At 46.8% G+C, this 12883-nt stretch overlaps 1 protein-coding gene across 12 annotated transcripts in view; it reads left to right on the forward strand.

The window, feature by feature from the left end:
• Positions 1-12883, forward strand: part of CIT (citron rho-interacting serine/threonine kinase) — a 150166-nt gene that overhangs the window by 134784 nt on the left and 2499 nt on the right. For 8 of the 12 annotated variants that reach the window (XM_057492587.1, XM_036929386.2, XM_036929390.2 and 5 more), the window contains 7 exons: positions 1794-1886; positions 3315-3423; positions 3527-3655; positions 4259-4339; positions 5984-6062; positions 6195-6374; positions 11682-11985. In XM_057492587.1, the coding sequence (XP_057348570.1) occupies positions 1794-1886; positions 3315-3423; positions 3527-3655; positions 4259-4339; positions 5984-6062; positions 6195-6374; positions 11682-11985 (975 nt within the window). The remainder of the gene's footprint in view (positions 1-1793; positions 1887-3314; positions 3424-3526; positions 3656-4258; positions 4340-5983; positions 6063-6194; positions 6375-11681; positions 11986-12883) is intronic. The other 4 variants (XM_036929387.2, XM_036929395.2, XM_036929394.2 and 1 more) reach the window with 1 other exon arrangement.

The following is a 12883-nucleotide window of genomic DNA, read 5'->3' on the forward strand; positions in this document are numbered from 1 at the left end:
AATCTGAATCAAGCATTTGTAGGGCCCCTTAGCCTACTGGAGTTCTGCTGTTGAAGAGCCTCGCCTTTCCCCTCTCAGGAGACCGTTCACTGGGCATATGCCCATGTAGCCACTCAGTCATCGCTTACTGAGTGTGTCCCGTGTACCTGACTGAGCCTTCCAGGCAGGCATCTGTTCTGATGAGGGCTGCAGGGCTAGTGGGGGAGAGGTGTGGTCAGCCACAGGGCGCTCCGCCTCGGCCTGCTGTTCCTTGAGTGGTTTCTGGGACCCTCTGGCCATGTGATTCTCTTCCTAGTTACTGATGTGGGTATTGGGACTGATTGTGGCAAATAATAAAAAGGGGACAGAAAGTAAGAGAATGGCTGGCCTAGAAAGGTGTTAATTTGAAAAGGTTCCTTGAAGGCAGTGAATCCTGAATTCAGGGGCTGGAAGAAGGGACGTTGTCATTTGGAATAGGGAGGTCCAGACAGGGACCAAGGAAGGTGACACTATACCTTGGTGAGTTTTAAGAGTTCTTTTCTCTTTAAAGAGAACATTTCTTTCTTTTTTTTTTCTCCCTTTTGTTCTTTGTTGTATTCTCTTACAGTGGTTACGTTTTGCACCCCTAATACTGTGTCCTTTCACTTAACTTCATCAGAGGTATCTCATTCTATTAATCTTTGCAAAGGAGCAGCTTTGGGCTTTCTGATCCTTTCTGTTAGAGCATTATTTTGTCTTTGAATCTGTACTTATCTTAGTTTTTCCTTCCTTCAGTTTTCTCCAACTTTCCTCTACTGTTCTTTCTCTAATGTAGCCAGTTAATTTTCAGGTCTTTTTTTCTAATATAAGCATTTTAAGGCTGTACATTTTCCCCTACAATTTGACTTGCATCCTGTTTTTTCACTTCACATATTTTCAATTGTCTTTTATGATTTCTTCTGTAAAGGAGGAGTTACTTAGAAATGTGCATTTTTGTTTCCAAACACTAGTTTTTAAATATTATAAATTAGTTTCATAATATTCGAGTGGCTCAAAATATATAAATTATAGAATTATGATACTTAATAATGTTGTAAATGTCCGTAAAGTCACTATGAAACCCAAGAAATAGCATATTCCCCACAATTCCCATTTGCCTGCTTATTTCTCCCCATCTCATCCCATCTCCCCCTGCCCAACCTGCCAACTGCTGACCTTCATGTCAGGCCTGAGTTGAGCAATAAGCTTCTTTTCACCCTTGGTGCGAATGCAAAGGTCTGGTTGTGGGAGGCGAAGGAAGAGGGAGTCGACTGTTCTAGAAAAAGAGTTTCAATGTACAATTCTGCGCATACAGATCTTAGCTAAGAACTTTTCTCTTTGGACCAAGATCTCTAAATTCTTGTAGTAATTTCCACTGCCTTTCCCCTCCCTCAGGATAAGATTTTCAGAAGAACCTATCTCCAGCAAAAGGCACACACACACCAGATGTGTGTGGTGTCAGGTGATTTCCTGAGGCCTTTTCCGGACTTCTGTCAAATCTGTGGTTCTCATCCAGGGGTGATCCTGCACCCCCAGGGGACACTGGCAATGTCTGCAGACATTTTTGGTCATCACCAATGGCTGTTGTGCCATTGGCATCTAGCGGGTAGAGCCCAGGATTGCTGCTAAACACCCTAAACTGCATGGAACAGCCCCTTAGCATGGACAGTTGTCCAGTCCAGAGTGTCAGTAGCACCAAGGTTGAGACCCTGCTCTAAACTGATGCAACGTCCCTAGTTTTGCTGTGCAGTTCACACTGGTGGCACTCTTTTTCTTTGTCTCTGATTACTTTTCAGATTGAGAATGGGCTGTGCATCTGTGCAGCCATGCCCAGCAAAGTTGTCGTTCTCCGCTACAATGAAAACCTAAGCAAGTACTGCATTCGGAAGGTAAGCCCCGGACCTCCCTGTCCCGCTCCCGGGCAGGCTGGTGTGGGAAGCATGCTCTCCGTGAGCAGCACGTGCCAGGTCCCTCACCCTGCAGTCTTTCAGCCCGGTGACCTTAGGGAGAGACCTGCCTTTCCTGGAGAAAGGTTCAGATCTGGCAGCTACAGTTTTCTCTCTCATTCCTTCTGCTTGTGAGTTGCCCCTCCAGGCAGCCTGGTGAACTCAGCCTTTTGTTAATGGAGAAGGGAAGCTAAGCTGGCTGATGGAGGAGACATTTCTTTTGAATCCACCAGATAAAAGGAAGGAGGTCTCTCTGAGAACTTAGTAGCCCCTGGTAGCACTTACCAGTATCTCTCTCAGATCCTGGAAGTTTCTGTTAATAACCTTTGGAAAAGCAGGAGCTAGCTGTATTTCGGTATGTAATTCGGGAGCTGGTTCTCCCTGGAGCAGAGTGAGTAGTGATGACGACCGCAGCAGGAACAAGGTGCCCCGCCGACCGACCGCCTTGCTTCTGCAGGTCGACTATCGTCCCTAGACTAAGGACGTTCCACCCATCACCAGCCTAATTTATTTCAGTTGCTTCCATGATTCGTCTCAAAAGTGAAGTAAGGGGTGACTTGTGAGGATCGTTGTGCATTAGAGAAATGCTTCTCCTGGGTGGGCTGTTAGTTTAGTTTATTTTTATTGAGCACCTATTGGTACCAGAGACTGAGCTGGCTATTTTACAGACACTTTTTCCAATGGCTCTGGAAAGCAGGGATGCTAACCCCCAATTTTCAGGTAAGAATACCAAGGCTAGGACAGATCCTGTTATTACAAAAAAGACCCAAACTGAAGTGTGATTTTTTTTTCCTACCATTTCATCATCATGCTGCCTGAAGTTTCCTCATGCTCAGTAGGTGATCGGCAAATTCTGAGTGATGATGGTAATACTGATTAGAGTTTGAACTGTCCACTTGAGGAAAATTCTCAGAAATCACTGCTGCTTTATCATTGTTGACTGCCCTTTTGAATAAGCGTGCCTCGCTTCTTGATGACATTAAGGCTGGCCTGAAAGCAAGTGGAAGTAATTAGGAAGCAGATAACGTAGGTGATGATGATAAATATACAGGTAATTCAGGTTCAGAGGAGAAACTTAGACGTTCACAGAAAGAAGGAAACGAAAACCACTCCCTCTAGCCAGCTAAGAATATTATGTTTTTGAAGCTCTTTCTTTGAATGCTGTGTTTGCATTGAAATGGTATTTCTGACCCTTTTTGGGCTGCAGTTTGATCTCAGTTTCCCAGTCTGGGTTGTAAAGGACCCAGAGGTAGTAAAGGGCGCCGACCACAAGGCCTGGCTAGAGAGGCGCCCGAGGCGGGAGCAGGACGGCGGTGGCAGTGTGGCTGCCTGGCGCCTACCCTAGGGGCCTTTTCTTCTGCTCTGCCTTAGGAGATAGAGACCTCGGAGCCCTGCAGCTGCATCCACTTCACCAATTACAGTATCCTCATTGGAACCAATAAATTCTACGAAATCGACATGAAGCAGTACACGCTGGAGGGTAGGGCCCTCCCCAGGCTCCCCCTCCCCAGCCCGCACCCTGCGCCCGCCCGCTGCCAACTCGAGCTCATTCCTGAAGCCCCGCTTCTCGCCTGCCTTTCCAGAATTCCTCGATAAGAACGACCATTCCTTGGCGCCTGCTGTGTTTGCCTCCTCTTCCAACAGCTTCCCTGTGTCGATCGTGCAGGTGAACGGTGCAGGGCAGCGGGAGGAGTACCTGCTCTGCTTCCATGGTGAGTCGCGGCTTACCACCTGCTGCTCCTCTGAGTTCTCGCGGGCACCAGGGGCCCAGACTGGGTCCGCTCGAGGCTGGCGGTGGCCAATGACAGTCTGGGCAAGGCAGGCCCTGCGCAGAGTACAAACAACATACTTCCAGCACCACCAAGGTCCCCTGTGGGTCCCCCACCCCCCGCCAGGGGACTAGCTGGCCCAGCTCTCTCATGTTCTTTCCAAAGAGCAGGCACATGCTTCCCACTCTGTCCCTCACCTCTCTCTCTCCTTTCCTTTCCATTTTTTTCTCCCTTGATTTTTTAATCTGTGGGTCTTTCTGTGTCTTCCTTTCTGTCTCTGGGCCTCTTGTTTCACCCCCTTCCTCCACATCCCTCTGCCCCATCCCTGTCCCTCCCTCCTGCCTCCTGCCCCTTCTTTCCTGTCTCTCCCCTATTTCTTTAATAAATCACAGGTATGTGGCTCAGCAGAGGCCCTTAGGTTTTAGTGATCCAGTAGATCCGGCTGGTGGTCCCCGGGCTTGATTCCTTACTCTTCTGTCAAAGTGTGTATTGTTAATACCCCTGCTTCTGGCTATGCTGATGCCCCTGGCCTCTGACTCCTTGCAGAATTTGGGGTGTTCGTGGATTCTTATGGAAGACGTAGCCGCACAGATGATCTCAAGTGGAGTCGCTTACCTTTGGCGTTTGGTAAGTGAGGCAGGCCATGGAGGGCTCTTTTCTGTCAGCAGCCAGTGTTGTGGGAAAGAGTTGCAGGTTGAATCCTTCTTGGCTCAGGCCCTGTGCTTGCCTTTTCCATTACACACCAGGCACCATGTGTGGTAGTCACCTGAGTAAGTGTTCAAGGCAAAGATTCTGGGGCTTGATGAAGGACCGTGTAAGCCAAATCCACTAGCCTTGTGGAGCATTTGTTAGGCTCTCATGAGGGAAAGGAGAACATTTCCTGTGAGTTTATTTAAGTCATCTCAAAGGCTGTCAAGTATCGTGGGGCATGGCCGAACACCTGTCAGTTGGATTTGTTCTAACAAGTAGAGCTCTTAGGTTATGCCCCTTCTTTATGTAAGTGTAAACAGTGCTGTGATGAACATCTTGTCTAATCTTTGCACACTTGTCAAATAGTATCTCCTGCTTGTAAGTCCTAAAAATGGAGCTGCTGTGTCAAAGCATAAATATACATATACATGAACACACACTGTAAATATGGATACATGTCTCTGTTAATGTTCTGAAATACCATTATGGCTGAAATACCCTTCAAGACTATTTGGTTTATCTATTGCTGCATAACAAGTTCGAAAACTTAAAGACCTTAAACAACAGCAGTTTATCATTGCCCCAAATTCTGTGGCTTGGCTGGACAGTTTTGCTTCCTGTGGCACCCGCAGGGATACTGGGACAACTAGAAAGTCCAAAACAGCCTCACAAAGTGGCAGGCATTTGGTGGGAGCTCAGCTGGGGCTGCTAGAGGCCTCAGTTCCTCACCACATGGGCTCCTTCCAAGAGTGTGGGAGGAGCTGGCAGGCTTTCTTGCTTCCACCACATTCTGTTGGTGAAAGCAGGCCATAGGGTCAGCCCAGGCTCAGAGCAAGGGGGCTATGAAGTCTAACACCAAAGTAATAGTTTACCACAGGAATGATAATCTCCTTTTCTCTTTAAGACAGTAAACAGCTCCCATCATATCCTACAGTTCCAGTGTATAGAGATACAGTATTAAGACCAGAAATATCTAATTATCTATGAACCCAGTCCTTTTTTTAAATCTAATTCTTTTGAAAGTGTATACAATTAAATGGCATAAAAAGCTATACAGTGAAAAGTTGTACACATATTACTGGCATCCCAAGTTCTCCTTCCCCACTTCCCCAAGAGGGAAAAAACTTTTATGAGTTTCTTATCCTTCCAGTGCTTTATGCAAATACAGACAGATAAATATTCTCCCCAACCTTTTTTTTTTTTTATTTATCAGTATGGTAGCACACTTTACTCAGTATTCTAAACTTTGCTTTACGCACTAAGGAAAACTATGTACCTCGGATTTTTTTCAATCAATAGAGAGCTTTTTCATGCATTTTTACAGCTGTGCAGAATTCCAGAGATGTACCGTAATTTGACTGATGCCCTGTAATGTACCCTTGAGTTGGTTCCCATCTTCTGCTCTAACAACATGGCAGTGAATAAACGTGAACATGCCTCTTTATGTTGGCACATGATGTATGCGTAGGAAAAGTTCCTTTAGGTGGGATTGCTGAGTCTAAGGTTGCATTGCAGCCAAATTTTGGTATCTCTCTTTTAACCCCTCCTTGCCCCCGTTCTTCCTCCATGGTGGCCACGCAGCCTACAGAGAACCCTATTTGTTTGTGACCCACTTCAACTCTCTCGAAGTAATCGAGATCCAGGCACGCTCCTCTCTGGGGTAAGTATGGCCCTTTTAAGCTCTGAAACCTTGGTTGTTGGGGTCAGGCATCGGGGCTGGGAGTGTGTTTCTTCCTGTCCTACCTAGCAGTGGAGATACACTGAGCATACACTCTCTTCTGGAACTCCGCAGGACTCCTGCCCGAGCGTATTTGGAAATCCCCAACCCACGCTACCTGGGTCCTGCAATTTCCTCAGGGGCGATTTATCTGGCATCCTCATACCAGGATAAATTAAGGGTCATTTGCTGCAAAGGAAACCTTGTGAAGGAGTCTGGCACTGACCACCACCGGGGCCCCTCCACCTCCCGCAGGTACCGTACCCCTCTTCCTTGGTACAGGGGCCAGAGTGCTTTTCTGCAAAGCAGAAGGAAATCTTGCTAAACTGCTTGAAGGTTTCCCAGTCTTCAAGCTCAAGCCATTCATTTCTTTGAGATCTACAGCACTGAAATGACACAGTCCTTTATAAGTATCAGGAGAATTTTTAAATGCCCTCTTTTATGAGGTAGAAGGAAATGTCTGGTCTTTCTCTGGGGCCCTGGAATGGATCCCACCTAATGCATCCATTGCTTTGGCTGGTGCTGCCATACTAATGCTAGTTGGGCTCGTGGCAGGAGGTCCAGTGGTGAATAAGCCAGACACAGCCCCTCCCTGATGTAGCCCAGTAGGAGAGACGCGAGCAAGGAGGCGATGACAGTGCAGCTGAGAAGGCTGTGACTCAGGCTGGGGTAGTTTAAGGCACTGGGAGCTCAGGAGGGCCCCAGGCCCGGGCTGGGAGAGCAGATCCTGCTGCCCTCGGTCTGTTGTTTGTTTGTTTAGTGACTTCCCAGGACTAATTCTGCCAAGTCTGTTTGTTTAGTGGTCTGTGAATGATTGGACAGAGATGTCCTTAAATGCATTGAGCCAATATGTCTCCCGCCCTTTGCTGAGGGGCTGTGTGTGTTGGGGGGCATGTCTTCAGCACTCGGTGTCAGCTGGAGGCCTCGTGGCTTTTGCTGGGCATGTGCACAGCCTTGCCTGTGTGTGGCCTAGATCCCTAGCATTACGCCGGGACCATTTCAAAGCCCCAGGTAGACATGCCCCGATTTTCCTTTTGAGTGTTCTGGCCAGCTTCTTGTTTCCCGTAAGTGATTTCACTGCCTCAGGAATTTATCATGTTAATAAGCCATTGCTGCTGATGGTTGCTGATAAACGTCTGGGGATAGGACTTTTCTCATGAGTAAGCTCTGAGTTGGGTCAAATGAAAATAAGCCCTGAGAACGGTCTTTCCAAGGAGCAGCCAGACAGGTCAGACAGTGGTGACCTTCTGGGGCTGGGGCTCTTGGGGAGCTTCGGTCCTGATCTCCAGTGGCTGCCAGGCGACTGGTTCTCAGCTACTGTGGTAAGGGCTGTCGACAGGTTCAAAACTACTACAGATCTGGGGACACGGGGTGGGAATAAGTCAAGTTAACATGTCATAAAACTAGTTGTTCTTAATGAGATTAGCTATTTTTCTTGCATAAATGCTCTTTGAATTGCTCTAAGTCTTTGGTTAATTTCCAGAGTTCTGAAAAGTTGGTTTTGACTGTTGGTGCCGGTGTTCTTGTTTTTTGTTTGGAGGAACAGGTTTCTGGAGGTCCTTACCTTACCATTCTGGAGGTACTCTTCCCCTTCCCTTTCATACACGTGATACCACACAGGGCATACTCTTCTGTACCTTAGTGTATCTTGGAGAATGCTCCCTGTCAGTATAAAATGGATTTCTTCATTTTTTTTTAATGCCTACACAGCATTCCTTCACATGACCTTAATTTATTTAACTGCACCTTTATCAGTGGGTGTTGGGGTTGTCTTCAGTCTGTTGCTGTGGTTCACGCTTCTGTGCATATGCCATTTTGCATACTTAGTGATCAATCTGTAGGATAAATTCCTAGAAAAGGAATTGATGGGCAACACTGGATGTGGCTTCTGATTTTGACATGTTGCTGAGTTTCCCCCCCTGGAGGCTGTACCCATGTATAAGCCCACCAGCACCATGTGGAGTAGGCCTGGCCTTGTCCTGACACAGAGGGCGAGGAGCCAGTCCAGCTCCATGTGTGGGTTTGCAATCTGTTCTTGGGCCACAAAAAAGGTCTGAGATTATTTAACCCAGGGGAATATTGAATTGACCTATGCTTTAAATTTTCTGGACTGGTTTACAAACCCAAGTCTGCCCTATTTGTGGAGTTACATGGAACCCCTATCGTGTGCCGGACACACAGTCTGGGGCTGATGGTACACAAATGAAGAAGAAACTGGTTTTATTCTCAAGGGATTCATAATCATCTCCAAATGATCTCTAATATTAAAAAATGCTTAGATCTAGGGAAAGGTGTCATCAATTTAAATTCCCGAAACTGTAACCTAATGAATAGTCCTTTCGTTTGTTGAAATGAGTGAGTGTGAAATGTTTGGTCAGTGTGATTTGAATCCCAGGAACTTGATGGAAAACCAGAAGTGCCAAATAACCAGATATTCATAGTTTTTTTTTGCTTCACTCTGCCTCAAGAGTGACTGCTCAAAGGCTAAAGTCTTCCCCTAAAAAAATCTACATTTTCTTTAAGTGGTTTCCAAGTCCTGCCAAGAACAAATCAAAGTACTGCAATTAGATTTTTTTTCCCCCATTGCCTCACTAATTAGATGGCCAAGCACCTTTCTTTTGAGCCTATGTGGTGTCTCTGTAAGGAGTTGCTTATTCTGTGGTTGAAAATGGTTCCAGTTCCTGTGAACAAGGAGCAGAAATTGCTGTTGCTTTCCCGCTGTTGCCAGGCACGTCTGGGAAATCAGCAGTTAGTCTTTAGTTGTCTCTTGGCTTGTAAAAAGGTCTTTTTGATGCTGACTGCTTTGGGCAGATCAGAATGCAGAAGGCCATCTTGGCCAAGAGTGATTCACTGCAGGCTTCATTGCTCTGGCTGTTTAGCAGAGCAGGATATGTAACTCTTTGCAAAAAAACATAAAATCGGCATGGTAGATCATTGGTCATTAATGGCTCTGGAGAGGGAAGATTGCCCACTCAGCCTAGAATGATGGGTTTTCTTACATCCTGTTCATCTCAGCAGACACCCCAAAGGGCCTTCTCCAGCCATCTTTCTTCCCCTAGGCAGTGAGCTCCTTCTCACTTACTTTATGATGGGCTCCCACGGACACATTTTGTAATTTCTCTTCCATTACAAGTAGGCTTAATGTAGTTCTGCTGCTTGGAATTAACTTTTTTATTTGTCTTCCATATCTTAAAGCCACATGACTAGAGATAAATATAAACCTGACTTCAAGAAGTTGAAATCTGAGTTATCTCAATTTTTACTGCTGTACACACAACCCCGGGGCTTTCTGGCTTTCTGAGATGTTACCCAGAATCCTTACAGTTAGAGTTGCACAGAAGAGCAAGAGAATGAAACTATTCACAAGGAACTGACCACTTATAAAATTATCCCTGCTCACCAACCTCAGTTTCACTGTAGAGCAGGAATAGGCACATTTTTTTTTCTGTAAAGGTCCAGACAGTAAATATTGTCAGCTTTGTGGGCCATATGATCTATGCCTCAGTTACTCAACTCTGTTGTTACAGGGTGAAAGCAGCCATGGACAGTGTATAACCAGATGGGCACGACTGTGTTCCACTAAAACTTTATAAAAACAGGCATCTGTCTGGATTTGGCCCTCAAGCTCGTTCTAGAGTTTCTCCTCCAGCGGGGCAGGGTCTTGCTGAAGAGCTGCTTTCAATTATGGCGTCTGACAAAAGACTCTAGCAGACCATTAATGGAAGAAAAAATCAACAAGTTTGGCCCCTTCTGAAGAGAAGGATTTAACTATCAAGGGTAAAGATAGGCCTTTGGGAAAACCAGTGACACTTTGAAATACTTTTGAAGAAACACCTTTACGGTTTTATTGCAGAACTCCAACACCGATGTAAAGGATCTCACCTAGTATGTTAGCATACAATTTTGTGGAGAAAATTAGAGCAAAGTAGTTTGTGACTTAGAATCAGCATGTAATTCCCATTTTAATTTAGATTTTTTAAATATCTAGGATAAAATAAATCTACATTCCTGATTTCTACTTTTATTTCCCCAGATAGAGCCCCAATCAAAACGTCTTCAAGTAATATTCTTTACAAAATATTCCCACTTTAGTAGGTTGTCTTTTCCCAGCACTAATTATGCTCCAATGATGAGGACCCAAGTACTTTTTTTGCTCATCAGGGTGGGAAGGAATTGACTCAGAAGGCCACATTTCAGTTCTCTCTGTATTTCTGGATCTTGTTTCTCCAGAGGGGTGGTTAAGGGCCATGTCTGTAGAAATCTTCTTTTGAAATATCCAGGCCAAGGCTGGGTGGAGAGTTGGGGTTGATTTGCAAGCTCCTTTGATCTTCCCAGGTGTAACTGGACACCTGCTGCCCCTATGTAGGTGAGAGGGCAGGGACAGACAGCAAGAGAGGTGGCCCACGCCAGATTGGTGGGAAGCAGGTTTAATAAGCAAGGGAACTTATGAGGCCTGTCTTGGTGGCTACAGGATGAGTAGATCTCTGCACCCATCGGCCAAAGCTTAGAAGTTCATGTAGAGGCCTTAACTGGATTCAGTCACCCACACAGTCCAGGTGGTCTCAACATCACATCACTCTCTCAAGGCTGTGTCCAATTGGGGCAGCTTCTAGGAGCAGGGAAGGCAAGTAGAATCCACATTTCAAGGACAGACAGGGGGATGATGAGGAGCCTTCCATTGTTGGGGTCCTGCTCATGTTCAGCTGGTGGTCACATCTTCTCGATAACCTTCCTTAGCAGTTGGATTGGTTGTGCAAAAAGGCCCTGGTGTTTTTCAATTTTTTGGTTATTAACCATCAACCTTTGGGGCCAGGGACATTTTTTGACCCAACTACTGTTTTTGTCTGCCTTGCTCAGTTTCCTAATTATATCAGACCTGATCCCTACACGCCCTGCGTCAGTACTGGGTGCCACAGAGACTCTTGGAAGACCACCTAGAAGGAGAAGTGACCAAATACCAGGCCCAGGAGTGGGACAGATAAGGCAGCTGACAGGAGTACAGGCTTTCTCAAAACTGCTCCCTTGCATCGAGGGCTTTTAGCAGGCTTAACCCCTAAATGGAGACATCCTTCTGTGCCTTCTAGGTTTTTGGGAATACCGAGGTCGATAGGATACAGTATGGGGACGATGATGTCAAGCTGACCTGTATTTAGAACCCTCGCTCTGCAGCTCACTAGCTTAGGCCAGTCACCCTGCTTCTGTGTCTCCATTTTCTTGTCTGTATGAAGGTAATGCTTGTTCCTAGCTTGTACATAGAGCTGTTGTGATGATTTAATGCATCAAAGCACGTAAAGAGCTTAGCACAGGGCCCAGCACACAGTGGGTGCTCAGTCTGTGAGCCTGCACTGAGAGCGGGGAGCCTGATTTTCTTCTGGTGTCATCTTTGCTTGAGTTTCCTGTACTCACTGCCATAGGAAAACAAACAAAAAGCCTGACCTCTAGGTGGGGTCTTTGTGATCACCAGTGGTAACACTGGAGTGTGGGGGTTGCTCAGATGAGGAGGAAAATGCCCCCTATGGGGCTGTGACTGCTCGGCTGCCCACCTCCCTCTCCTGTTGCCAGCAGCCCCAACAAGCGAGGCCCACCAACATACAACGAGCACATCACCAAGCGTGTGGCCTCCAGCCCGGCGCCCCCGGAAGGGCCCAGCCACCCTCGAGAGCCAAGCACACCGCACCGCTACCGCGAGGGGCGGACGGAGCTGCGCAGGGACAAGTCTCCCGGCCGCCCCCTGGAGCGGGAGAAGTCCCCGGGCCGGATGCTCAGCACGCGGAGGGAGCGGTCCCCTGGGAGGCTGTTTGAGGACAGCAGCCGGGGCCGGCTGCCTGTAGGAGCTGTGAGGACCCCCCTGTCCCAGGTCAACAAGGTAAGGCACCATCCTGAGGCCAGTGACCTGAGGAGCTGAGTTCTCCTTCTGTTGTAAAAAAGGGACTCCGTTACTGTAATTCAGATTTTGTGCGACATTAACAAGTTTAGGAAGAAAACACCTGATTTAAGAGGCTTCCTAAGCAAATGGATAATGTGTTTATGTGTATCTCGAAATGTAATAGCTACCAAAGGGTGCAGCATTCCTTCCCCAGAGGCAGCCAGCATTAGCAGCTTCTAGAGATATCCTGTGCATGCAAGCAACTATGTACATGTAGGCTCTCTTCTCAAGTGCCAATAACATACTAACACTATGCAAAACATTTCATGCCTTACTTCTTTCAGGCATATATACAGATACATATACATGTACATCAGGAGTTCTTCTGGAAGGCTGCAGAGGCTGGTAACAGTGGCTGCCTTCTAGAACTTTAAGCCTTTTGAAATTTTTAAATTGTGTGCATGTATTATCTGTGTAATTTTTAGGTTAGTGAATAAGGAGATGGAAAGATGTGTTGAAGACAGGGGACCCCTGAGCAGGAGGGCTGGAGGGCAGGGTACCTCCTCGGCAGGCTAGCTGGTACCAGGGGACCCTCTGGACAACAGAGCCACCTTTCTGTCACTGGGGGCTGGTTTCCTGGGTTGCATTCTTTTCAGGCCATCTGCACTTCACTGTTAGCACCCTTGCAACTAAAGAGAGGCAGGAAATCCATCTAAACATTTCTTCTTATCCCCTCTGGTGTACCGATGAAACAGTACATGTGTGACAGTGGAAATACATACATCCCGTTGTGAATTTTCAGTGAATTCCATTCCTGATGGACCCCAAGCATGGAGGGTCGGCTCTGCTAGCTGGTGCTGCCATGCAGAGACCTCACTGGTCATGGCTGAGAGGGCAG

Source organism: Manis pentadactyla, chromosome 14 (assembly GCF_030020395.1).
Source record: "Manis pentadactyla isolate mManPen7 chromosome 14, mManPen7.hap1, whole genome shotgun sequence".
In the NCBI taxonomy this organism is placed as follows: Eukaryota; Metazoa; Chordata; class Mammalia; order Pholidota; family Manidae; genus Manis; species Manis pentadactyla.